This window comes from Euleptes europaea, chromosome 18 (genome assembly GCF_029931775.1).
Source record: "Euleptes europaea isolate rEulEur1 chromosome 18, rEulEur1.hap1, whole genome shotgun sequence".
Lineage (NCBI taxonomy): Eukaryota > Metazoa > Chordata > Lepidosauria > Squamata > Sphaerodactylidae > Euleptes > Euleptes europaea.
Window position 1 is genome coordinate 12352124 of NC_079329.1, and position 27316 is coordinate 12379439.

General features: G+C 49.8%; 1 protein-coding gene across 1 annotated transcript; it reads right to left on the reverse strand.

Annotated features, from left to right (window-relative positions):
• Positions 1-1573: 1573 nt before the first annotated feature.
• LOC130490203 (brain-specific angiogenesis inhibitor 1-associated protein 2-like) lies at positions 1574-26215 on the reverse strand. Its single transcript, XM_056864026.1, has 14 exons — positions 26143-26215; positions 20710-20785; positions 20486-20572; positions 16362-16423; positions 15500-15571; positions 14198-14335; positions 9808-9960; positions 8573-8767; positions 7000-7234; positions 6050-6251; positions 4871-4942; positions 3313-3478; positions 2984-3024; positions 1574-1673 (listed from the first exon to the last, which is right to left on the reverse strand). Exons 1-14 carry the CDS (start codon positions 26188-26190, stop codon positions 1601-1603), a joined length of 1620 nt encoding a protein of 539 aa, XP_056720004.1. The 5' UTR covers positions 26191-26215; the 3' UTR covers positions 1574-1600.
• Between the last annotated feature and the right edge of the window lie 1101 nt (positions 26216-27316).

The following is a 27316-nucleotide window of genomic DNA, read 5'->3' on the forward strand; positions in this document are numbered from 1 at the left end:
GCTGTTTAGCAATCCGTTAGCGTGGTGATGAACTTGTCATGTCTGCCCTCTCTACCCACAAGGGCTGCTGCCCTTGCAGGGCATCCTTAGGAGACGAAAATACAATCCCCACCGCATGACCACTGTTTCCAATGACCAGGCTATTCCATGAGAACCCTTCATCATGGTGGAAGTAACCTAGCCAGCTGATCCCACTTTCCTATATGCAATCTAGAGGAAGTGAGGTGAGCCAAAGTCATCCCCTGGGAATCGACGGCATTCCCATGGGATTCAGGAAACCTCACTTCCATTCTGACCTCAGCCATCTTTCTTGGCAATGCAGCCCGCCGGGATGATGGGGCCTGTGGGGTCGTCTCTGCACAGGCAGCAGAATGAGGCGGTAGGATCCTGCAGCAAGAGACTAGAGACCTCCAGACTGTTGATGGGGGAAATGCCATTTGGAATGCTGCCCCCATGAAAATGTCAGCGTGGTGTAACGGATTAGAATGGTGAAGTCCTGGGTGCAAATCTCCTCTGTCATGACACTCACTGAGTGACCTTGGGTCATTCACTCTTCCTCTCTCAGCTTCCTCTCTCAGCCAGCGCGGAGTAGTAGTTAAGAGCGGTGGTTTGGAGCAGTGGACTCTAATCTGGTGAACTGGATTTGTTTCCCCACTCCTACACGTGTAGCCAGCTGGGTGACCTTGGGCTAGTCACAGCTCTCTCAACCCCACGTACCTCACAGGGTGTCCGTTGTGGGGAGGGGAATGTGATTGCAAGCCGGTTTGATTCTTCCTTAAGTGACAGAGAAAGTTGGCATATAAAAACCAACTCTTCTTCTTCATCATCTCCGTCACTGGGTCATTGTAAGAATTGTATTGGGGGCACTATGCACGTTACTCTGAGCTTCTTGGAGTAAGGGTGGGATAAAGGCGTAATAAATAAACTGAAAATTCTAGTAATTAAAAAAACCCGCTGTAGGATCCCATCCCATCCCTTGCTTGCTAGCTTTCTTCTTACAGGGAGGGATTTCGTTAAACTGCAGCAAAGCATTCAAAAAGGCAATTCTCCCATTTGCAGTCTGAAGTGGTACAGTCCATTTTTACCCCTCTGTGACTCTACCACCTCATTCTGCTGCATGCGTGGGCCAGGCCTTGCTCTAAACTCCAGGGCTCCAGCCCAGAGATGTTCAAACCAGTGGGTGCTTCAAGAGGCGTGACTTGCATCCGGGTGCCCCAATCTAGCAACGAGCGCCTTCCAGGCAGACATTTTGCAAGGTGTGAAGCAAGTCCTCCTATCGACCCCCCCCCCACTTTCCCCCTTCTTCCCTCCCTCGGACCTCCAATCCTTCTTCCTCCGCTTTTCCTTGGCCTCCGTCTCTCCATCTGCAACGCTCCTCGTTCTAGTTCCCGCTTCTGTCCGTTTCCTTTCCTTCCGCTGACACTGCATGGCACTTGGTCCCAGCCCCAGGAGCTGCAATACTCTCGTTAGGCACTAGAGGGTGGTGGTGAAGAGGCAGCCAGATGTACTTTGTTAGGGAAGACTGTCGAGAAGGTGGTGGAGAGGGGCAGCAGGCGGGGGGGGGGGGGCTATGGTCTGGCCCCACCAATCCCGACGGCTCTCACTGGATGAGTGGGGCTGAGCGGTCGTTCGTCACGGTGCGTTTCAGTTTGATGTGAGCAAAAGGGTTGGTCCTGCAGTGGGAAAGGGGTAGTCAGGTAGGAAAGGAAGCATCAGAAGAAGAAGAAGAGTTGGGGTTTTTTTTGCCGACTTTCTCTATCACTTAAGGAAAACTCAAACCGGCTTACAAACACCTTCCCCTCCCCACAACAGACACCTTGTGAGGTAGGTGGGGCTGAGAGAGCTGTGACTAGCCCAAGGTCACCCAGCTGGCTTCGTGTGTAGGAGTGGGGAAGCCAACCCGGTTCACCAGATTAGCATCCGCTGCTCATGCGGAGGAGTGGGGAATCAAACCCGGTTCTCCAGATCAGAGTCCACCGCTCCAAATCACTGCTCTTAACCACTACACCATGCTGGCTCTCTTGAAAGAAAGTGTCAGGCTCAGATCTCAGGAGTTTGGTGAGGAAGTTCTGCAGACCAGTTCTAAGGCCAGTGTGGTGTAGTGGTTAGAGCTGCAAGCTAGGACTGGGGAGAACTGTGTCCAAATCCCCACTCAGCCACAAAGTTCACATGAAGATCGTTTCAGAAGTTCATGTGGCAACCCTGTGCCAGTGACTATCTCTCAGCCTAGCCTACCTCGCAGGGCTGTTGTGATGAGAAAAATAGAAGGAGGGAGAACCATGTACAACACCTGAGCTCCTTAGAGATACCAGAACACTGAGGTAGCCAGATGGAATAGATCACTTCAAATTATGAATTGGGGAGGGGGTTACCACTTGTGAATACTCCCCCATGTTTTTTTAAAAAAAATCTCACTGCAAATACAGAACTAGCATGTCAGGGGGAAAGCTTCTAGTCCTACACTATGCTGTACAGCTAGTTTCCAATTTGCAGGGAGTTTTTAACACAAGGTAGCATTAAAAAAACACACCCAGTCTCCCACCTGCAGGCTGAAGTGGTACAATCCATTCTATCACATCCCTGTTCTGCATGTGCCAACCAGGCTAGAATTACAGTACAGGGAGTCACCCAGATGCTTTGGGCCCCACGTTCTAAATCAGAGAATATGGCATTCCTAAACCAGAGATATACATAGGGTTGCCAACCTCCAGGTAGTAGCTGGAGATCTCCTGCTATTACAAATGATCTCCAGCTGATAGAGATCGGTTCACCTGGAGAAAATGGGTGCTTTGGCAATTGGACTCTATGGCATTGAAGTCCCACCCCTCTCCAAACCCTGCCCTCCTCAGGGTCCGCCCCAAAAACCTCCCACCAGTGGCGAAGAGGGACCTGGCAACCCTAGATATACAAAATGGATTATCAGAGACAGGAAGCCACACAGGAAGAAAGAAGACCCCTGAAGTCGCAGGAGGGGGTAGCTTACCTCGAAGGAGAGGCGCTTGGACTCCCAAACTCATTTGCTAACTGGAAAGGAAAGAAAGAAAGCAAATTCCAGTTCCATTTGTGGCCAAAATACCCCCAGGCATGTGCTCCAAGCCAGACATAAGGAAAACCACTCAGGTCCATGGCTCAGAAAGAGTTTTGCAAAATAAATAAATAAATGGATTTTGAGTGCATCGAGAGAGACGCTGTTTCTTCTAAGAAGTGATGCTTGGGAGCTTTTGGGCACTGGGGGGCAGCAGAGAAACACCGAAGCAGCTCCCAAACAGACTCCTGGATTTGATACCTACAGACACTGAGTTCCACACTCACCTGTGACAGGTCAGGGTTTAGCATGCTGTACGGCCGCTGGCGGGACGCGCTGGCACGTGGCGAAAGTCCGTAGCGTGGCCCGTCCCCTCCCTCAGGGCCCGCAGGAGGACAGCCAGCTAGATCCAAATTTCCTGTGCTGCTACTATTCATTTTACTAAGTGGGAAGCTGCACAGAAAGAGAGAGCAAGCGAGAGAGGGAAGGAGAGGGAGAGAGGTAATTCAAGCCAAGGTAGGTTGTTGCTTCCCACCATTTAGATTTAACCTTGTCGTCCCTATGCCTCTTGGAAGGGACCCTTGGAAGGAAGCAGGGCTGGACTAGCCCCGACAGAGCGGTTCCTCAGTGGAAAAGGCTTCCTGGGGAGGTGGTGGGGTCTCATTCTTGGGGGGGTTTTAAGGAGAGGCTGGATGGCTATCTATCAGCAGTGCTGATGCTGTGAGCTTAGGCAGCTCATGAGGGAGAGGGCAGGAAGGGTTGTGTCAGTGTTTGGCTTTCGTGGTCCTTTCTTACATGTCCAGGGTAATATCGATTGCCACTTTGGGGTCAGTAAACAATTTTCCTCCAGGCCAGATTAGCCAGGGATCATGGAGGGTTTTTGTTTTTTTTGCCATCTTCTGGGCATGGAGTAGGGGTCACTGGGTGTGTGTGGGGGAAGTAGTTGTGAATTTCCTGCATTGTGTAGGGGGTTGGACTAGATGACCCTGGTGGTCCCTTCCAACTCTATGATTCTACATCCTGTTGTTAACAGCCTTGCTCAGGTCTTGCAAACTGAGGGCTGTGGCTTCCTTTACTGAGTCAATCCATCTCAGGTTGGGTCTTCTTTTCCTGCTACCTTCAACTTTCCCTAGCATTATTGCCTTTTCCAGCGAGTCTTGTCGTCTTATGATGTGACCAAAATATGATACTGTGGGTCTAAAGAGGCACGGTGATAAAAGGGCAAGGCTATACTCACAGTACCTATGAGAGGGTCTTTCCCCTTACAGGGCATTGTCCTAACCCAGAGACATACTTCGTGTTCTTTTAGAGTTCTGGGGCAGTAAGATATCAATGGCGTCTCCTGGCCAGCTGTCACAGTGCCTTCCCTTGTTCTCAGCAAGGAAGACTCCAGTGCTGCCCCACAGCTAGTGGGAAAGGCAGGTGAACAACATGACCAATGGGTTGAAATTAAATCAAAAAAGTTTCCGTCTAGACATTAGGAAGAATTTTCTAACAGTTAGAGCGGTTCCTCAGTGGAACAGGCTTCCTCGGGAGGTGGTAAGCTCTCCTTCCCTGGAGGTTTTTAAGCAGAGTTTAGATGGCCATCTGTCAGCCATGCTGATTCTATAACTTTAGACAGATGATGAGAGGGAGGGCATCTTGGCCATCTTCTGGGCATGGAGTAGGGGTCACTGGGGGTGTGGGGGGAGGTAGTTGTGAATTTCCTGCATTGTGCAGGGGGTTGGACTAGATGACCCTGGTGGTCCCTTCCAACTCTATGATTCTATGATTCTAAGTTAACCCAAAGGGCTCAAATTGGCCAGTCCCGCCTACCCCATCCATTTCAAAGGCTTCCCACTTTACCTGATGAACGGCTTGTCGGCCCCTTCAGCTGGGGGGAAGGGGCGGGTGTAGGAGAAAGGAAACCAGCCTTTCCTGTACAGAAGAAGCGGCGGGTGGGATAAAAGAGGAACACACTTGCATTAAAACAGGAAGGGAGAAGATGCACATAGACTTCCTATTCCTTGCTACTGAGATTGGGGGAGGGGGAAGTAGGGTTGCCCACCACCAGGTGGTGGCTGGAGATATCCCGCTATTACAGCTGATCTCCAGCCGATAGAAATCAGTTCACCTGGAGAAAATGGCAGCTTTGGTAATTGGACTCTATGGCACTGAAGTCCCTCCCCAAACCATGCCCTTCCCAGGCTCCGCCCCAAAAGTCTCCAGGTATTTCCCAACCCAGACCTGGCAACCCTACTTGGGATCTTCTGCCAGGGCTGTAACTGGGGATGGGGGGAGGTGAGAAGGGCAGCCGCTGCCCCTGTGGCATGCAGAGAGGGCGGCAGAACTACCCGGCACAGAGGTGCCCGCTCCTCCTGTAGGAGAGGCAGTTCTGCCACTCTCTCTGCATGCCACAGGGGCAGCTGCCCTCTTCAACCCCCCCCTAGTTACAGCCCTGCCTTCTACATGCAAAACCACGTGTTCTATCCATGAGCCACAACCACTCCCAGGCCATTTTTGCATGGTAAGTAGCAGCGCGTTCCAGGCTGAATTGCCCCGCGTATTTTTTTGAATTTTGCACGCTGAACCGTCATTCCGGAAGTGACTGTGAAGCCGGTGCATACCTGCTTCGCATTACTAAAGAGTCCATCCAGCGCCACCTTTTGTGTTTGCCAAGAAAAATCTCTCTGAAGGAACCATGGAAAATAACAGCGGAGCTAATAGCTATGCAAACAGGAACAAAGGAGCAGGCAAGCGGGGGGGGGAGTGGAACTTCTCCTTCTGCGTCGGGACCGTGAAAAGGCATTTTTAAAGTCGCATTTAAAAAAAGAGCTTTCAGCGAGCATCAAAACTGACCATGCGAAAATGGCCCCAGAGTCTTCTTCAGTAGACCTCACAGCCCATATCGATCCCCATAAGCCGCACACAGGCTGAGCAGCTCAGGAGAGACGGCCGGGCGCACACATCCATAGAACAGGCAAAGGCCAGCAGTCGGGATTCCTGAATCATTTGGGGACGCAAAGGGCGTGGTGAGGAGCTCACATTTTGGTCGTCTCGTTTTCCCCGTAATGCCAGCCGTCCCGCGCCTCGGTCACCAGCAGGAGGATGATGTCTCCCTCTTGGAAGTTCAGCAGGGTGCTGTTCTCGCCCGACGAGTGGGAGAAGATCGCCTGGACTTTCCGACGCTCTGAACGGGCAGGCAGGAGGGACAGCGGACTGATGCGAGGCAGGGTCTTGTTTTCCACTGCGGGGGAGGGGGAGCAGGGCGGGCATCAGGGGGCAGGAGTTATCCATTTGGGGCACAACGCGCTCTAGAGCAGTTGTCTTCAGCCTTTCCAGACCTGGACCCACTAAGCTACAAACATGTGGCAGGAAGTCATAGCACATCAGAGTCAGGAAGCAGGGGAAGTCAGGGGTTGTGACTTCACCAGTTCCTAGGCCAGGATCGGAGGCAGCAAGCCAAAGGAGCCAGGGACAGGAAACACAAAACAAGTGCCAAGGGAAGCACCATAGTCCGGAACAAGCTTATGGGCAGAGCCCCGGAGGTCTCTTCTCCACCGCGACCCATCTCTACAGGCAGAACAATGCTGCTGCAGCGGTCTTGTTTGTGGGCTTCCTAGAGGCCCCTGGCTGGCCACTGTGTGGACAGACTGCTGGACTTGATGGGCCTGGGTCTGATCCAGCAGGGCCTTTCTTATGTTCTCAGCATGCATGCAAAGCAGGGTAGGAGGCACACCTGCTCTTTCCACAGCAGGGGCTTCCAAAAGGCAGCCAAACATGGCGGCTGGATAGGGGCTGCTAATCCATCAGCCGGGACTCTGCGACCCACCTGAGGGTCCCGACCCATAGGCTGAAGGTCACTGTCCTAAAACAGGTGGATCAACTTACAGGAAGGTTGCACAGATAAGAGTTGTAGCGATTTTGACGCTTGCTACACAAGGCGAGAGGGCCCTGGGGCAGGTTGTGGTTTATGCTTGGCACGGGACACTCACCCAGTGTTGCGAGACGGGTCTCGGTTGACATCCTGCGTGGCATCGGAAGAGTGCAGGAATAGCTGTCGGCGGTCTTGGTGTGTTGGGGTGCTTGAGTGGTTTGTGTGGGCGGCAGACCTGAGGGGGTGGTGGCAGTGATGGGCTCGCTGACTGGCGGGTGACTCGGTTCCCTCGATCCCTTCCCACGATGCGAATCACCATTCTGCAGTGGCGTTGCCTCCTGGACCAAAACACGCTATATGGATACCAGGAGGAAGGGAGAAGAAAGAAACAAAGAGGTACCAGTGTGGTGTAGTGGTCAAGAGTGGTGGTTTGGAGCGGTGGACTCTGATCTGGAGAACTGGGTTTGATTCCCCACTCCTCCACATGAGTGGCGGAGGCTAACTTGGTGAACTGGATTTGTTTCCCCACTCCTACATATGAAGCCAGCCGGGTGACCTTGGGCTAGTCACAGCTCTCTCAGCCTCACCTACCTCACAGGGTGTCTGTTGTGGGGAGGGAAAGGGAAGGTGATTGTAAGCTGGTTTGATTCTTCCTTACGTGGTAGAGAAAGTCGGCATATAAAAACCAACTCTTCTTCTTCTTCATACCAGCATTCAGATACTGCCCCATCCTAACTTTTCTCTCCCTGACCTGGATGATCCAGTCTAGCCCGAGCTCATCAATCTCAGAAACTAAACAGGGTCAGCCCTGGTTAGTATTTAGATGGACGACCACCAAGGAAGTCCAGGGTCGCTATGCAGAAGCGGGCAATGACAAACCACTTCTGAACATCTCTTGCCTTGAAAACCCACAGGGGTGGCGACTTGAAGGTACTTTGCACCAACAACAACTTTTCTTAGTTCTTACAACCTCTGTAGGGTAGGGAAGGCGGGGTGGTATAGCCCCATCTTGTCAGATCTCGGAAGTTAAGCAGGGTTGGTACTTGGATGGGAGACCACCAAGGAAGGCTCTGCAGAGGAAGGCAATGGCAAACCACTTCTGCTTCTCACTTGCCTTGAAAGCCCCTTGCTGGGGTCGCCATAAGTTGGTTGCAACTGGATAGCATTTAAGTTCACCGGAATAGCAAGCCAAAAGAACACAAAACTAGTGCCAAAGGACGTACCATAGTCATGAACAAGATTATGGTCAGAGCCCTGGAGGTCTCTACTCCACCGCTACCCTTCTTGGGGAGGGGCTGTGGCTCAGTGGTAGAGCATCTGCTTGGCATGCAGAAGGTCCCAGCTTCAATCCTCGGCATCTCCAGTTAAAGGGACTAGGCAAGTAGGTGATGTGAAAGACCTCTGCCTGAGACCCCGGAGAGCCCCTGCCGGTCTGAGTAGACAATACTGACTTCGATGGACCAAGGATCTGATTCGGTATAAGGCAGCTTCATGTGTTCAAGTACATACAACCTTCGGGCTGAATCGAAGGCCATGGGCCCCCTCTTCATTCCTGATTTCTGTTGGGAGCTCCAGATCACACATCTGGTTACACCATTGGGGTTGGGGACTTTGAACCCCATGGAGATTAAGAAAGGGGGAGTCCTGGCAGTCAATGGTGTATTCACTGGTATTCCCAGGTAGACACTCACATGGTTTGGTCCATGCTCTAACAATTCTTCCAGGACCTTAGAGCTGGGAAGGGGGTCAGCAGCTGGTACGGGTGTACTTCCAGGGAGATGGTTGGCTGTGAGCTTGACCAAGGCCAGGGCGCGCTCGGGGAGGCGAGTGGGTTGGGTGCACGATACCTGCCAGACAGGCAACTTGGCGGCTAACAGCTCCCGCACCTGCAAGGAAAGAGTGACACAAAGATCAATCTCTGTCTGGGGTTTCCCTCCCACTAACCAGCCTCTGGGATGTGGAATGGTATAGTATAGCCCAGTGGTTCCCAAAGTGGGCAGTACCACCCCCTGGGGGGGTAGGATTACCTAGGGGGGGCACTAAGAAGCAAGAGGGCATCAGGGGGCGCTAAAGGTGGGGCCCTTCAACTGTGTTGTTGGATAGGGTCGGAGGCGCTGGGGTTGAGTTTGTGGAACCAAGGGAGTGGTGGCCCGAAAGGTTTGGGAACCACTGATATAGCCTAATCTCATCAAATCTCAGAAGTGAAGCCGGGTCGGTACTTGGAAGGGAGACCTCCAAGGAAGACTGTGCAGAGGAAGGCAATGGCAAACCACCTCTGCTTAATCACTGTATCACAATTGTGTAATAGCTATTGATTTGGGCCCATTATAGTCTATGGGGATTTGTTACAATGGCCATTATAGTCTATGAGGATTTTTTTTAACAATGCTTCTCTATGGAGGAGTGGGGGGACCCCTTTGGGACCCCAAAATTGGATCCCCTGACCCAATCTTTACCAAACATCAGGGTTCATGCAAGGAGAGTCCCTTGAAGCTACCCTGAAAATTTGGTCATTCTACCTCCAAAAACACCTCTCCCAGAACTCATTTTAAAAATTCCCATAGGGAAAATCCTGGGGAAAGCTGAAGCAGAATACCTATTCAGCTGATTCGGCGATTGGCTACCCAGCTCCGGCTTTATTCCCCGTTTGAATATTCGGCTTTAATTAAACCTGAAAGAAGCTGAAAAGGTCTTTTCTGGGTTTATTTTCGGTTTGGGTTTATCAATATGCCCAACCTTAGTTGCAATATTTCAAGCTTATTTTATTACTGCAAACTTGAACTTTTTTCTCTCCAAAGGGCGATTCCCAGAAGGTTGAATTTTATGCCCATCCCAACAAGGGAAGAACCAGAGGGGTTTCCAGCTGAATCGCACACAGGTAGCGGTCTCTCTTCAGCCCTTATGCAGTGAGGCGGATGCAGCTCACCTTGGTGTGATAGGTGCTGAAGTGCTTGGACACGGCACACTGGCGGTCCACCAGAAAGGAGTACCGGCGCCTCTCCTCCGTCAAAGCTGCCTTGTATCCTTCCGCCACAAACCGATCCAGTTCACTCTGCTTGGTGCTCATAATCTCCACATACTTTGGCAAAGAAAATAAAATCCAAAGGCATAATTAGATGGGAAGCAGCCGTCTTGTTCCAATTTCAGGCCCAACCACTTCACAGCCGGGCTTACATACCAACACTGTACAGAATTAAGACTTTCCCATATGATGATATTATTCAGCCTATACAAATGTGATGGAGCAGACATAGTATCGGGCTTGGACTGAGGATTTCTAGGTTCAAATCCCCCCACTCAACTATGACGCTTAGATTTCAGGCAAGGCATTATCTTTCAGGCTTAAACCAATCTCACAAGGTTGTTGGGAAAATGTTGTTAACCACACACCTCAATTTCTGCTTTCATATTTTTAAAAAGCAAATTCTTAGTCCTTATGGCTGCAAGGACGAGTTGGAAGCTGAATGGCTAAATTGTGTTCATTTCATAGTTGAACTATAGCATTCCATTCCTGACCTTTTAGCTACCTGTTACAAAAACCTTTTCGAGCAGTTGTCAAAGACTTCCAGATTAGACTACTGCAATGCACTGAGGTCTTCCCTATCACCTTCCATCTGATCTTTATAACTGGAGATGCCACGGATTGAACCTGTGACCTCCTGTATGCCAAGCGGATGCTCTACCACTGAGCCATGGTCCCTCCTCATAACCCCAGAACGGTAAGAGCATGTCCAACAGAATTTACAAATTGTGCATTAAAAGTTAATAACATACCTCCAACACACACACGCACACTCAAGAACAGCTTATCCCCCTCCCCCATTTTGTAATTTTGTCTAAGGATTAGGTAAAATATTTTGCTGGTCATATTCTGGATCAAACGTTTCCCAAATGCCGAGGATTCTCAACAGGCTGCATAACTCACAGGGTGACGGCACCATCATAAAACATTCAAATGTGTTCAATTTAATATTAATGTAGGGGCGGCATGGTAGGCAGAATCATTTTGCCCACAATGCAAATGAAAGGTCGCATGCGCTGTTCCAGGAAAAGGGTTTCCGATTCAGCCTTGAATAGCATTTGCCGAACATGCTTTTTATTCTGCATTCGTGATGCTGCAGAAACGACCGCTGCTTCATTCCAGGCGTGCAAATCTGGGCTCCACCCATAGCCAAACATTGAAAAAGAGGGGGGAAATTCAATGTTTTCTTCTTGAATAACCCCAGCTGTGAGCATAAATGGATGGGAAAAGGGAAGCAATTAATGCGTGTTAAGCCATTCTGAGCATGTACACCTTTGTGTCCTTATTAAGGTAGGGGCTGGGGGGGGGACAATCTAAAAAGGATCCAGCAGACAACGGGTTACCTGTACCCCCCCGTCCTCACTGCCCCCCCTCTTTGCGGCCTCTAGCTGAGCAGGCCTTGATCCTGAAGTAATGGTTACTGGGGCAACAAGGTTCACAAAAGGGGCCTTTCCAGAGCCAAACGTCCTCTTCCTCTGCCGGGATTCACAGGATTGGGGGTGGAAAGGGGAGGGGGGATGGTAAACAGGGGAGACAGAGCATCAAGCCCAAGTGAGCCAGAGAAGCGCATGATGCGTGCGTGCACGGGAGCACACAGCTGCTTGAGCGTGTGGCACTTGGATGTGAGTCTAATGCTCATGTGTGTTCTTAATGCTTGGGATTCCATCCTCTCACAGCGTTGTTTTGCCTGCTCTTTAGGACTCCCCTTAGGACCCTACTGATTATAGGGTTCTATGCGTGAGCGCAACACTGCGCATTTTAAACTTCTCCCTTTGCACAGGGCGGTATTGTGAAGATGCACGCGCACGGTGTGCTTGCACGCCCGCCGTGTTTGCACAGGTGTGCAAAAATGTGCATGCCGGGATGGGAAATGCACGATGCCTTTTTTGTCCAGTGTTCTGAGCAGTAATGTTTGCGCAGAGCTCTCGGTAGTTTTTTCAGGGGGTACAAAGAGTTCTCCGCATGTGCATACAGGCTGGGAAATGTGCGGAGGCGATGAGGCTCCGGACATGATGCGGACGTGTGCTCCGCGGGCAAGAAAGTACAGGCAAAAATATGTAAGCAGTTGTGTCGGCTTGTGATTAAGGGTGCGTGTGTAAAACGTGTGCGCATGGGTCAGGAGGGGATTGTGTGTGTTTGTGTGTGTGTGTGCATCTGTGTTGGGTGTTATTGTCAACAGCCCAGGTAGCCCCTCTGGAGAGATTACTTCTCCAGGCACCAAATGGCCAAAGAATGTTAAACCCTTTAAAGACATAAACTTCTTAGTGACCCCAATCCCAGCACCCAGACGGCATCTAACAGGCAGCAACCCCAGACTGGAATAAGAACGGGAAGGAAAGCACAGGCGGTGGAATTCTACACTCTCCACCATTTCTTATCTGAAAATTGGAGTGTTTTGTTTTGTACACTTGCTCCTCATGCATAGCAGGGAACAAGATGGAAGCATGGACTGGCTGCTCCTGTGAGATCGAGCGGCTAGCATGCTCCAGTGAAGAATGCCAGGAACTCAAACTTCCAGCGTGGTGTAGTGGTTAAGAAGAGCGGTGGTTTGGAGAGGTGGGCTCTGATCTGGAGAACCGGGTTTGATTCCCCGCTCTTCCACATGAGTGGCGGAGGCTAATCTGGAGAACTGGATTTGTTTCCTTGCTCCTACACACAAAGCCAGCTGGGTGACCTTGGGCTCATCACAGCTCTCTCAGCCCCACGTACCTCACAGGGTGTCTGTTGTGGGGAGGGGAAGGTGATTGTAAGCCGGTTTGATTCTTCCTTAAGTGGTAGAGAAAGTCGGCATATAAAAACCAACTCTTCTTCAAACCTACATGTACCCCTATGTATTTCTGCATTTAGCTGCATTTTTAATGGCACAGAAACAAAGCTCTTGTGGCTCAGTGGCAGAGCATCTGCTTGGCATACAGAAGGTCCCAGGTTCAATCCCCAGCATCTCCAGTTAAAGGGACCAGGCAAGTAGGTGATGGGAAAGACCCCTGCCTGAGACCCTAGAGAGCCACTGCCGGTCAGAGTAGACAATACTGACTTTGATAGACCAAGGGTCTGATTCAGTATAAGGCAGCTTCATGTGTTCATGTGGAGAGGAAAGGACCAGTAGAAAGTTCAGCTCTTGCCCTCTGCCACAAATCTGTTACAGATAACCCCCCACTCTTTTAGGGGAGGGGCTGTGGCTCAGTGGTAGAACCACTGCTTTGCATGCAGAAGGTCCCAGGTTCAATCCCCGGCATCTCCAGTTGAAGGGACTAGGCAAGTAGGTGACGTGAAAGACCCCTGCCTGAGACCCTAGAGAGCTGCTGCCAGTCAGAGTAGACAATACTGACTTTGATGGACCAAGGGTCTGATCCAGTGTAAGGCAGCTTCATGTGTTCAAATGCTACACATATTTCTGAATTTCAAAACTTGGCATGTGCCAGGAAGGTGGTTATGTTTTGTACCAAATCCATCTGCCAAGTGGTTGGAGGATATGTTTCATTATTAGGTACGCAGCAGCAGAATGATGGAATGTGCCATTCAATCACAGCTGACTTATGGCATCCCCATAGGGCTTTCAAGGCAAGAGACGAACCCAGGTAGTTTGCCATTGCCTGCCTCTGAGTAACAGCCCTGGACTTCCTTGGTGGTCTCCCATCCAAGTACTAACCAGGGCTGACCCTCCTTAACTTCCTAGATCTGATGAGCCTGGGCTAGCCTGGGCTGGGAAAGAAAAGCCCTGATGGATCAGATCTATGGTCCATCTAGGAGGGGCTGTGGCTCAGTGACAGAGCATCTGCTTGGCATGCAGAAGGTCCCAGATTCAATCCCCAGCATCTCCAATTAAAAGCACTAGGCAAGTAGGTGATGCGAAAGACCTCTGCCTGAGACCCTGGAGAGCTGCTGGCAATCTGAGTAGACAATACTGACTTTGATGGATCAAGGGTCTGATTCAGTATAAGGCAGCTTCATGTGTTCATGTGTCTCAGGCTCAAGTTTTGCCATCCTGGACAGCAGGGCAGGGAGATCCCATCTGTCCTGGGTAGATGGTACTTGCTTAGATAGCTCTTTGGCCTAGCTCTGCATAAGGAGACTTCACATATTTACAAACGCGCTCCCTGGCTTGTGAAGAAAGATTCTGACCATCCCACCTCCTCCCCAGATAGCCTGTTCTGGTATTTGGCACGTCCGTTTCTGGCAGGACGTGACGCCATTCCTGAGGGAGCGTGCAGCATTTCCACTGATTTCCTGAGCATTTCCGTCGATGGGTGGATGGCCTGATGACAGACTCCCCTCTCTCCACCACGGACCTTACCTGCACCTCGCGGTCCCCATACTTCTGCGGGTTTTTGCTGCTCTGGCATTTCTTGCGCAGTTTCTTCAGCTCCGCCTGGCACTTCTCGATGGACTCCGCTTTGGAGCGATGCTCTCCTTGGTATTTCTTCAGGGTAGCCTAGGAAGGGCCATGGCTGGGTCAGCTTTGGAAGAACAGGAGTTCCCAAGGTTGCCAACCTCCAGGTACTAGCTGGCCCACGGGCCATATGTTCGACACCCCTGGAATACATCTTATTTATTTCCCTCACTGCTATGCTCTCTTGTAACTCTTGCCTCAGTAGGGAAATCTGATACGATCCCTCAGATGGCCAGCTGAAAGGAATGGAAACCGAGACAGAACTGGTGCTTAATTTCTGACTAAAATAGGTGAGGGGACTCAAGCTTGCCTGGAAGCCATATTGTTTGCCATGAAAACAATCCTTAATTCTAAGAACAGCACTATACTTGGGGGGGGGAGGACTGCAGATGCCTCTAGAGGCACCTTCCTTTCTTACTGCTTCACATTTTCAAGGGCCTGAACAGATTCTGGGGCTAAGGCCCCGGCTAGGGTTGCCAATTTCCAGGTACTAGCCAGAGATCTCCTGCTATTAAAGCTAGGGAGATAGAGATCAGTTCACCTGGAGAAAATGGCAGCTTTGGCAATTGGACTCTATGGCACTGAAGTTCTCCCCTCCCCAAACCCCGCCCTCCCCAGGCTCCACCCCCAAAACTTCCAGCTGGTGGCAAAGAGGGACCTGGCAACCCTACTAGCCTGAGAGACACTGGCTCAAGGTTGCCCAGTATTCATAGAATCATAGAGTTGGAAGGGGCCATACAGGCCATCTAGTCCAACCCCCTGCTCAATGCAGGATCAGCCCAGAGCATCCCCGACAAGTGTTTGTCCAGCCTCTGCTTAAAGACTGCCAGTGAGGGGGAGCTCACCACCTCCCCAGGTAGCTGATTCCACTATCGACTGCCAATTTCCAGGTACTAGCTAGAGATCTGCCAATATTAAAGCTGATCTCCAGCAGATAGAGATCAGTTCACCTGGAGAAAATGGCCGCTTTGGCCATTGGACTCTATAGCATTGAAGTCCCTCCCCAAATCCTGCCCTCCTCAGGCTCCACCCCAAAAAACCTCCTGCCAGTGGGAAGAGGGACCTGGCAACCCTAGCCCCGGCACAAACTCAGCCTTAGATGACCACATCAGAAAGGAATGTGGATGGAGAGAGGGATGGAGGAGTGTAAACAGAAGGGGGGAATCAAAGTCACAGCAGAGAGGAGCGCAAATCAGTCTCTCTTACCATCAGATACTTGATATCCAGTTCTAATTTGTGTTCCAACTGGGACAGGAGCTCCGACTGGAAAAGTTTCAGCTGGGACCAGGTGGCAAGAGAAAACAGGAAGGAATAAGAGCCAGGAAGACAGGGGCCTGGGCCCACCTGTTACCACCCATAGCTTGGCTAAGGGGCATGGCAGACGACCAGGCTATATCTTATTTTATTTATGTTATGTATAGTCTGCCTTTGTCACTGGGACTCAAGGAGGATTACACACAGAAAGGTAATATAATCAATAAAATGATGCAACAGGATTTGTATAGCAGCAGCAGAAGAGTTGGTTTTTATATGCCGACTTTCTCTACCACTTAAGAAAGAATCAAACCGGCTTACAATCACCTTCCCTTCCCCTCCCCACAACAGACACCCTGTGAGGTAGGTGGGGCTGAGAGTGTATGACTTGCCCAAGGTCACCCAGCTGGCTTCATGTGTAGGAGTGGGGAAGCCAACCCGGTTCACCAGATTAGCATCACCTGCTCATGTGGAGGAGTGGGGAATCAAATCTGGTTCTCCAGATTAGAGTCCACTGCTCCAAACCACAGCTCTTAACCACTACACCACGCTGGCTATCGGGGGCGGGGCGGGGCGGGGGGGGGGGTTGGGCCTGAAGGGGAGACCAGGTAGCAGGTGATGTACAGTAGAAGACCTCTGCAGGAGACCCTGGAGAGCTGCTGCCAATCAAAACAGACAATACTGGCCTTGATAGACCACTGGCCTAACTCATTCTAAGGCAGGCTCATGGAGACACAGTTCTAATGATGGTCTGTCAGTTTCAACCCGGCAGGTGTGATACCAGGATAGAAAGGGGTCCGTCTCGGAGACTCACCGTCTCCTCCAGCTGTACTTGAATCTGCCGATGGACTTCAGCCATCTGGAACAACGTGTCACCTGTAGGCCGGGGTGAATGGAGAATTAACCGACCTCAGACGTTCCCGGGCCTATGAAAACACGCTTTGTCCCTTCAACCTAGTCTGTCCCAGGATAATCTCCTTTCAAGCTAATTCCTTTTTCTCGGAGTTGTTCAGGGGATCCCAGCTTGCTTTTAAATATGACCCCCAAGACTCTGATCAAACACATAAACAGAAGCAGGACTTCCTCTGCGTACATATGTCCACCCTTGAGCAGGACTGTGTAAATTCTGTCTTGGGCATAGCATGTGCAATGTACATGTTTTGCCTAATGCACACCGTGGTTAGATATGAAAACTACAGGACGTTCTAGAGGCACCGGGATGGAAACGTATCCAAAAACGAAAGTACGGCCAGGTACAGAAGAAGGCCACAGTGTTATTGACTGGGTAACCACACATGATTTGATAACACAGGCTAATATTTAGGCAGGAAAAAACTACCTGCACAATATGTAAGAAGTTAACTCTTTCTAGAAGAAGAAGAAGAAGAAGAAGAGTTGGTTTGTATATGCCAACTTTCTCTACCACTTAAGGGAGACTCAAACCGGCTCACAATCACCTTCCCTCCCCCTCCCCACAACAGACACCCTGTGAGGTAGGTAGGGCTGAGAGAGCTCAAAGAGAGCTGTGACTAGCTCAAGGTCACCCAGCTGGCTTTGTGTGTAGGAGTGGGGAAACAAATCCAGTTCACCAGATTAGCCTCCGTCGCTCATGTGGAGAAGTGGGGAATCAAACCCAGTTCTCCAGATCAGAGTCCACCACTTTCTAAGGGCTAAACTATGCATAAAGCATGAGATTTGTGATTAGAATCTCCAGTGCTTTAAAAATAATAATAATAGAAGTTGGGGGCGGAGGTGGAATTCAGATTGGGACCAATGCCCGGGGAAGGGTTTAAGGCTTTACACGCTAAAAGTGATGGGGGAGAGTGTGTGCGTGTTGCTAGTTTGGATAAGAATCCACGGAAACGAAAATCCCTGCACTGGAGGAGCTAACGGAACAGGCAGGAGGACCCACCTTAGTCTTCTCCCTGATACCCCTCCTTTCTCTTTTGCCTTGTCACATGGGAGCATTTAAGCATGCAAACCCTAAACCGCCGTCATCTGCTGCCTTGGAATAATACAGCCCAGAATAAGTTCTACCACATTGTTTGGCTGTACATGTAAAATGTCTCAAGGGCTCAATTCATATGTTACCAGAGCTATGTGGTTACTTCTGATCCCATGATGTTCCAATAATGTGTGATGGATAGAAGAGCATGGGTTGGCCAGGATCACATGAGGCTGTCCCCGAATCAATGGCCCAGATTTTTTTTAGGGGAGGGAGAGTCAACAGGGTATATAATAGCCAGGTGATCAATCCATTCCATGTAATTCTTGCCAGATTTTACACAAGAGGCAACATGTTGGTGTTTGAGGTGTGATGCTGGTTATATACACTTCAAAGTCTCCAGCTCACCTCTTTGAGAGATGTTCACAAAGTCCCAATTTGATAAGACCCTCACTTTTTGTGTGTGCAAATGGAAGAAGAAGAAGAAGAAGTAGTAGTAGTAGTGTTTGTTTTTATATGCCAACTTTCTCTACCAATTAAAAGAGAATCAAACCAGCTGACAATCCCCTTCCCCTCCCAACAGACACCCTGTGAGGAAGGTGGGGCCGAGAGAGTGTGACTAGCCCAAGGTCACCCAACTGGCTTCAAGTGTAGGAGTGGGGAAACAAATCCAGTTCACCATATTAGCCTCCGCCGCTCATGTGGAGGAGTGGGGAATCAACCCGGTTCTCTAGATCAGAGTCCACCGCTCCAAACAACTGCTCTTAACCACTATACTACGCTGGCTAAAGTGGAGCAGAGTGGGATATAAGTTCCTTCCCTTCTCAGGAGACAACCAAGAGAGGAAGACAGAGACTCTACTCTAGTGATACTGGACTAGAATTTGCAATTTTAGTTCATGTGCTGCTAAAGCAAGGACAACTGGACTAGAATTAGAGTTTAAAACCCTGCTCTGTTTGGAAGCCCACCTGGTGGCCATGGTTCTGTTGCTCTCTTTTAGCCTAATCCACCTCACAGAATCGTTGTGAGGATAAAATGGAGGAGGATAAACTGCGCATATTTCCCTGAGCCCCTTGGAAGAAGGACAGGATAATCTTATAGGCTTAGATCCCTCAAGAGTTTTTCCACAAGTGGAAGAATTTCGGATTGCAAAGGCACAGCATTCTGGCCTCCCTCCTCCCGCGGCTGCCTGAAATGCTTTCCCAGATCTTGTTCTTGAAGACAAGGGTCCCCCAGGAACAGGATTTGGGGGGCATTTCAGGCAGCTGTGGTGGGTGGAAGGTGAGCAATTTGAATTCCACAAGGAGGGAAATCCATCAGAAGAAGAAGGAGGAGGAGGAGGAGGAGTTGGTTTTATACGCTGATTTTCTCTATCACTTAAGGAAGAATCAAACCAGCTTACAACCACCTTCCCTTCCCCTCCCCACAACAGACACCCTGTGAAGTAGGTAGGGCTGAGAGAGCTGTGACTAGCCCAAGGTCACCCAGCTGGCTTCATGGGGAGGAGTGGGGAAACAAATCCAGTTCCCCAGATTAGCCTCTGTGGCTCATGTGGAGCAGTTAGGGCCATTTATGCATGGGACGTTTTGCTTTGGATTTGCTCTTCAGGGTGTCTAAGCAAGGGCCGGTGTCAGCATACCCAGAGGTGGGGCAGCTGCCAAGGCCCAGGGCTTCTGACACGGCCCATGGCTGTTGATCCCCTCCCCACAATCACTTATTTGCTAATGCTCCACCATGCTCTCAGCTACACACACTGCCCAGTGCCCTGGGAAAAGGGCTGAAGGCGGTGGTGAGCATGCACAGTGGGAGAGCTCACAAGCAGGCAGGGGAAGGATACGCATGCACCTGGGAGGCATGTAGGTGGGGGGGGAAGGGAAGGAGGGTGTGTGGGTAGGGGCTGATGAGAGGTAGAAGAGAGGGGGGGGGTCCTAGGAACTCTCTGCCCAGGATCCCTCAAAACCTGGAACCATCCTCCTTTGGAGGTTTTTAAGCAGAGGCTAGTTGGCCATCAGGAACCCCGTGGCGCAGTGGTAAGCTGCAGTACTGCAGTCCAAGCTCTGCTCATGACCTGAGTTCGATCCCAAAAGAAGTTGGTTTCAGGTAGCCGGCTCAAGGTTGACTCAGCCTTCCATCCTTCCGAAGTCAGTAAAATGAGTACCCAGGGGGTAAAGGGAAGATGACTGGGGAAGGCACTGGCAAACCACCCCATAAACAAAGTCTGCCTAGTAAATGTCGGGGTGTGACATCACCCCATGGGTCAGGAATGACCGGGTGCTTGCACAGGGGACCTTTACCTTTTTAACTTTTTAGATGGCCATTTGTCAGCAATGCTGATTCTATGACCTTAGGCAGTTCATGAGAGGGGGGGGCAGGAAGGTTTGCCTCAGTGTTTGACTCCCGTGGCCCTTTCTTGCATACCCAGGGTAGTGCCGATCGCCACTTTGGGGTCAGGAAGCAATTTTCCTCCAGGCCAGATTGGAGGTTTTTTTTTTTTTTTTTGCCATCTTGTGGGCATGGAGTAGGGGTCAGTGCGGGTGTGTGTGTATGTGTGTGTGTGGGGAGGTAGTTGTGAATTTCCTGCATTGTGCAGGGGGTTGGACTAGATGATGACCTGGTGGTCCCTTCCAACTCTATGATTCTACGATCCCTGGCTAAGCCAATGTCAATAAAAACAGTTACAAGGAAGAAGAAGAAGAATGGGCTTTTATATGCCGACTTTCTCTACCATTTAAGGAAGAATCAAACCGGCTTACAATCACTTTCCCTTCTCCTCCCCACAACAGATACCCTGTTAAGTAGGTGGGGCTGAGAGAGTGTGACTAGCCCAAGGTCACCCAGCTGGCTTCGTGTGTAGGAGTGGGGAAACAAACCCAGTTCACCAGATTAGCCTCCGCCGCTCATGTGGAGGAGTGGGGAATCAAACCCGGTTCTCCACATCAGACTCCACTGCTCCAAACCATTGCTCTTAACCACTACACCACACTGGCTCTTACCCAGCTCCTTGGATCCTTGGCTGTCACTCGCCAACTCACCGAGTTTCACTAAGGCATCAAAATAGCCTTTGGCTGCTACCGTTACTCCTGCAAAAAAAGGGGGGGTGCACTATTGATTAATGAACTTCTAACAGGCACATACGCATGCCCAGGCCTTTCTTTTTAAAGAAGCCCTAACTCTGACCTGACCTGAGGTCAAGAGATGGATTGGCGTATTTCGTTACCTGAGAGTGCTTTCTGGTAGTTCTTTCCCATGGCGACAAAATTCCTTAGGCTGGGGTTGAACTGGTCCAGAATGGCCTAGTTACAAGGGAAAAGGATATACGTAACTCACGTGAATACTTGCAGTGTGATCCATCCGAAGCAAAGGACATTTACGCCCCCCCCTTTGGTTTAAAGATTTCAAGCATATGCTTATCTTTCCCATGAAAATGAACGGGAATTAAACAGACTTAACTTTGGCTAGCTCTTAACAGTGAATCATGTCTGTTTTCTCTAGACACAGTACTTGCAACATGTTCAGGTGCAAAGAAAGTGGCTGACAGAGAGATGGACAAGGGACAGAAGGGGTTACAGCACTTTGTATTCCCAGCGATGTATTAAGAGTTTGAAAATGTTATTAAAAACATCGCTTTAAAAGGGTTTTTGGATACCACAGCTTATAAATGGTTGGAAGACGTCTTCACAGCTAAAGGGGCCAAAGTGCGAACAATATTTTTTATAACGTTTTCAAACTCTTAATACATCACTGGGAATACATAGAAAGTGTGAACAGTATTTTTTATAACATTTTCAAACTCTTAATACATCGCTGAGAATACAAGTGCAGTAACCCCCAGAGGGACTGGTGACATGTAGATGGGATGAATGGATTGACTAGGGGATGCAGAGGAGGGGCCGTGGCTCGGTGGTAGAGCATCTGCTTAGCATGCAGAAGGTCCCAGGTTCAATCCCCGGCATCTCCAGTTAAAGAGACTAGGCTAGTAGGTGAAGAAAAAGACCTCTGCCTAAGACCCTGGAGAGCCCCTGCCGGTCTCAGTAGACAATACTGACTTTAATGGACCAAGGGTCTGATTCAGTAGAAGGCAGCTTCATGTGTTCATGTGAGACAGATTTATGGGCCTGACTTAAGAATGTAGACATGGTAGCATCACTGTTTACACAGCAGCCAACCACATACTCCTGGAGGGTCTACGGACAGAGCATGGAAGACCAGAGCTTCCCACCATATTGGCTTCGAACATTGGTATTCATCACACCACAATTGCATTTTCTCACTGGCTTTTTTTTTTTAATTTAAAGGCAGTTGCTGCTACTAAGATGAAGAAGAGTTGGTTTTTATATACTGACTTTCTCTACCACTTAAGGGAGAATCAATCAAACAAACAAACAAACAAACCTTTATCGGCCTACACATTAAGAGAGAATCAAACCGGCTAACAATCACCTCCCCCCCCCCGCAACAGACACCCTGTGAGGTAGGTGGGACTGAGAGAGCTGTGACTAGCCCAAGGTCCCCCAGCTGGCTTCGTGTGTAGGAGTGGGGAAACAAATCCACCAGATTAGCCTCCGCTGCTCATGTGGAGGAGTGGGGAATCAAACCCGGATCTCCAGATCAGACTCCACCGCTCCAAACCACCGCTTTTACCCACTTACGCCACGCTGGCTCTCTTTTAAAAGTTGGCAAAAGTCCTTGGGTGGTGAGATCGGGGAAACAGTGGTTGACAGAGACGGCAGCAATACAACGGGTCTGATTTGGACGGGAGCTTAAAAAAGGCGCGCTTTACTGTCCACACGGCACGCAAACCCACTCAGCCTGTGATCTTTTGGGAAAGATTGGATCAAAGAAACATGATGACATGCAGGTGCTGCAAAAAACATTGCTCCAGTAGGCCAGCCAAGGCTGAATAAATATTTGTATGGATGCAACCGCACAGACTAGCACACATAGATATGGAGGCAGGAAGGAGAGATAAAGATGGCTGTCAATGGAGGAACAGAAGGGTGAGAAGAGGGACAGATATTTAGAAGAAGGAGGAGGAGAAGAGTTGTTTTTATATGCCAACTTTCTCTACCACTTAAAAGAGAATCAAACTGGCTGACAATCACCTTCTCTTCCCCACAACAGACACCCTGTGAGGTGGGTGGGGCTGAGAGAGCTCTAAGAGAGCTGTGACTAGCCCAAGGTCACCCAGCTGGCTTCATGTGTAGGAGTGGGGCAACTAACCCGGTTCACCAGATTATCCTCCACTGCTCATGTGGAGGAGTGGGGAATCATACCCGGTGGTTCTCCAGATCAGAGTTCACCTCTCCAAACCACCGCTCTTAACCACTACACCAACTGGCTGTCTTTATGGAAAGCACTTTTTTAAAAAAAACCCTATGTTTCCATCCTATACAGGATTCCCAGGACGCATCGCCACAGATATTAAAAACAATATAACAATAACAGCAAAAGGAGGCCGAAATCAATAAAACCAGCAGATAAAATAATCAAAACCAACAACTTTGAAATTCGGTAAAAAGAAAATCTAGCACCATTAAAATCGATCACTCATCAACAAGCACAATCAGCGCCCTACGTGAGATAACACAGCCTTCTTTCTAACCTACAAACGTTTGCCAAAAAGAGAACAATTCGCACCAGCTGGCAAAACACTGGCAAAGACCAAGCAATAGGGAAGGGTCTCCCTCGACCGGGCATTCCTCAACTACATACGTTTAAGTTGTTATCCGTGGTTGTTTTGCATTCGCCTCGCAAACTCTCTGAATGTTTCACATGCATTACAAGAAGAAGAAGAGTTGGTTTTTATATGTCGATTTCCTCTCCCTTTTTAAAGGAGAATCAAACCAGCTTACAATCGCCTTCCCTTCCTCTCCCCACAACAGACACCTTGTGAGGTAGGTGAGGCCGAGAGAGCTCGGACAGAACGGTGACTAGCCCAAGATCACCCAGCAGGCTTCATGTGGAGGAGTGGGGAATCAAACACAGATCTCCAGATTAGAGTCCGCCGCTCTTAACCACTACAAGAGTCCTGTGTGAAGAAGGCCGGTGTCCTTATCTCCACACTGCAAGGTAGGACAGCTGAGGCTCACAGCGGAGTCACTTGCCACAGGCCACCAAGTACCACCCACGTTGATTTCACTGTATCCAAACACAAATACCTTTTTAAAATTCTGTCACGTGAAAGTAAACATATTCCATTATTATGTATTGTTTTTATTTTACTATATATTTATTGTTTATTTTACTATGTTTTATTTATTTTACTATTGTTTATTTTACTATTTATTTATTTTACTATGTATTTATTGTTTACTATGTATGTACTTGAAAAGACATGCTAGGAAAAGTTGAAGGCAGCAGGAAAAGAGGAAGACCCAACAAGAGATGGATTGACTCAATAAAGGAAACCACAGCCCTCAGGTTGCAAGACCTGAGCGAGACAGGACATTTTGGAGGTCATTTTGGAGGACATTGATTCATAGGGTCACCATGAGTCGGAAGCAACTTGACGGCACTTACCCCACACACATGTATATTTTAATTTGTTGGAAGCGGCTCTGAAATCCGCTTCAGTGTGGGGGACAGCAGGATATAAAATGGTTAGACCTCACCTAGAGTACTGTGTTCAGTTTTGGGCACCACAAATAGTAAGAAAGATGTAGTCAAGCTGGAACGTGTCCAGAGGGCAACAAAGATGGTGAGAGGTCTGGAGACCAAGTCCTATGAGGAAAGGTTGAAGAAGCTGGGTATGTTTAGCCTGAAGAGGAGAAGACCGAGAAGGGATATGAGAACCATCTTCAAGTACTTGAAGGGCTGTCATATAGAGGAGGGTGCCGAGTTGTTTTCTGTTGCCCCAGAAGGTCGGACCAGAACCAACAGGTTAAAATTAAATCAAAACAGTTTCCTTCTAGACATTAGGAAGAATTTTCTAACAGTTAGAGCGGTTCCTCAGTGGAACAGGCTTCCTCGGGAGGTGGTAAGTGCTCCTTCCCTGGAGGTTTTTAAGCAGAGGCTAGATGGCCATCTGATTCTATGACCGTAGGCAGTTCATGAGAGGTAGGGCATCTTGGGATTCTTCTGGGCATGAAGTAGGGGTCGTTGGGTGTGTGTGTGGGGGAGGTAGTTGTGAATTTCCTGCATTGTGTAGGGGGTTGGGCTAGATGACCCTGGTGGTCCCTTCCAACTCTATGATTCTATGAACTGCATTCACATGCGTATCCAAACAGCGTGGAGAAATACTTGTTTGTGAAAACACCACAAGGCATCTTTCAACGGCCTCCAAACCCTGACAGGCATAAAATGATCAGAAAGTTCACCCCATCCACGGGCAAAGCTCCCTTTTGCAGCCTAGATTTCCCAGAGCCCAGGGCGCCAAGGTCTCCCCTCAACCTCCTCCCCCCTTCCCAACCACAACATCTCCTCCCTGTTGCTTTAACAGCTGTCAGATGTGCCTCAGCGAAGACAGCCAGAACACAGGAACTGGGGCCGATGTGCGCGTTTCCTCTCCGGATAACAGAATCTCCCATCCAGTCGGAGGCGAGACGTTCAGGGAACGGGCTCCGCATCTCCGAGCCGGGGGTAGGGAAAAGAACGGGTTAAGTTTCCCTCTTCATCTCCGGGCCAAGTATGCTGAGGCCAAGATTTGGCACGGTGTTTGCTTCATTTCCATAAGGGAGAGAGACCGAGAAATAAAGGGGCTGCAGAAGCCTTCCAGCTTTAAGCAGAAACTCACCAGAAAGAAGAAAAAAAAGGTGGCTGCCGATTTCATTCAAAATCCCAGAGCCAAAAACTCAGAATCTGGCCCCGAGCCCCTCTCGTAGCTGGTCAAAGAAAGTCTGTGTTTTTCTTTCCAAGGCAGGAAGGGAAGCAATAACATTTGACAAACTTTTCCTAAGTTTTCCAGATACACACCCAAATTCACTGTGGAATTTGTCTAATAAAACAGCAGGGCATACATATATATAGCGCAAGTTAAAGTCTAATAACATAACAGTACACACCCAAAGAGACACATATAGCTAGAGAGTTGCATTTTGCTTTGTTAATCCTCTAAACAATGGAATGTACCAGTTATCTAAAAGAAATAAAACTTTTAATCCACTCAGAGAATTTTTGTACTGATTAGATATGTTGGGGGAGAAGAAAACAACTAAGCCCGGATACTAATGTTTGGTTAGCCTTCCAAATTTGGGATTCTTTGTCACTGAGAAATGTTGGAGAATTGGGGAGGGGGGAGTTGTGGGAACCCCCTTTCACCCCCCTCTCTGCCTCTCCTCCTCCTTTTCAGGGGATCTGTTTTTCAACAGATCTTTGGGAATTGGTTGGTGGGGGGGAGAGCAGCTGGGTAGAAATAGCCAGCAAGCAAAGAAGATGCAGGGCGAGGGGGGGGGGCATGGCATCTGATGGGCAGGATGCAGGGTGGGTGGATGGTAGGGAGGGAAACCACATCAGCATGGTTTTTTTGGGGGGGGTGTTAAGATGAAGGACTGGAGGAATGAAGGGAAGGGGCGAAGGAAGGAAGGCAGGCGGTGGGCTGGGAAGGAGGAAGCCGAGGGGGCTTGCAAAGTGGGGGATGCAGCTGGATGGAGGGATCGGAGGGGGGCAGGGGGGGCAGGCAAAGGGAGGACCGGGGGGGAGAGGCGCTGCTCACCCGATAGACGTTCTCCGTCAGCCGGTTGACCTCCTCCGAGCGGGACATGATGCCGGGGCAGTGAGCACAGCGGGGCCCGGACGGGGCGTGCTAGGGAAGGGGTGGGGTGGGAGGGGGGGCGAGGGGGAGGGTCTTAAAGGGGGGGAAGAGGGAGAGGAGGGAGAGGAGGGGGAGCCGGGTGGGGGAGAGGGAAGAGGGGCCGCCCGAGGCCGGGATCTGGCTGCAGGGGCGGCGGGTCCGCGGGCGGACGGCGCGGCGCGATACCCCGCCGCAGTGAGATGCGCCGAGGCGCGTCCGGCTCTCGCCGCGGGCGTCCTAGCCAGAGGCAGATCCACTATGATGCTCATGACGCTTAAGCTTCAGGGCCCCCAATCCCAGAGGGGCCCCTTGAAGCAACTTTTTTTAATGTGCATTTCTCAACAAAATCGATGGAGTTTTTTAGCGATGGGATCATAAGCCAATGGGTTGAAGTACTTAATGCTGACTTTAGAATATGCTCGAATGCCCATTTCGTATGGCCTGAAAATGTCCCTGTAATTCAAGGGTGGGGAACCTTTCTTCTGTGTGTGTGTGTGTGTGGAAAGTGCCCTCAAGTCGCAGCCGACTTATGGCGACCCCTTTTTGGGGTTTTCATGGCAAGAGACGAACAGAGGTGGTTTGCCAGTGCCTTCCTCTGCACAGCAACCCTGGACTTCCTGGGTGGTCTCCCATCCAAATACTAACCAGGGCTGACCCTGCTTAGCTTCTGAGATCTGACGAGATCAAGCTAGCCTGGGCCATCCAGGTCAGGGCAACCTTTCTTCTGCCAAGGGCCATTTGGATATTTAGAACATCATTCACAGGCTAGTTTTTAATTATCAGCTTAAAAACTAGCCTGCTATATTTGGTCAAACATTTAGCCAAGAGGTGCGACCCGGAGACGGCTCCGAGTGTCTGCCACGTAGAGCGACTCGCTTTTGAGCTCTGCTGTCCCCAGCTGGGCCCAACAGATTCAGGCTGTAATTGATCAAATTTCAAAATTTTGTGCTACTGGGAAAAAGAGGAAGATGCTGGAAATTTAAGATAAAGAGACTGGGTCAAAGGGTTTAGTCTTTCTCGGGATTTAATTAAAAAGGACTGATTAAATGGCTTGGCTTTGACAAAAACAATAATTAATGGCATTAACATAACTGAT

Coding starts and splice junctions, on each gene's coding strand:
- LOC130490203 (XM_056864026.1), bottom strand. CDS start 26,190: ATGTCCCGCTCGGAGGAGGTCAACCGGCTGACGGAGAACGTCTATCGG. Junction 3,479..4,870: donor GCCGACAAGCCGTTCATCAG/GTAAAGTGGGAA, acceptor CTTTCTGTGCAG/CTTCCCACTTAGTAAAATGA. Junction 3,025..3,312: donor TAAACCCTGACCTGTCACAG/GTGAGTGTGGAA, acceptor TTTCCTTTCCAG/TTAGCAAATGAGTTTGGGAG.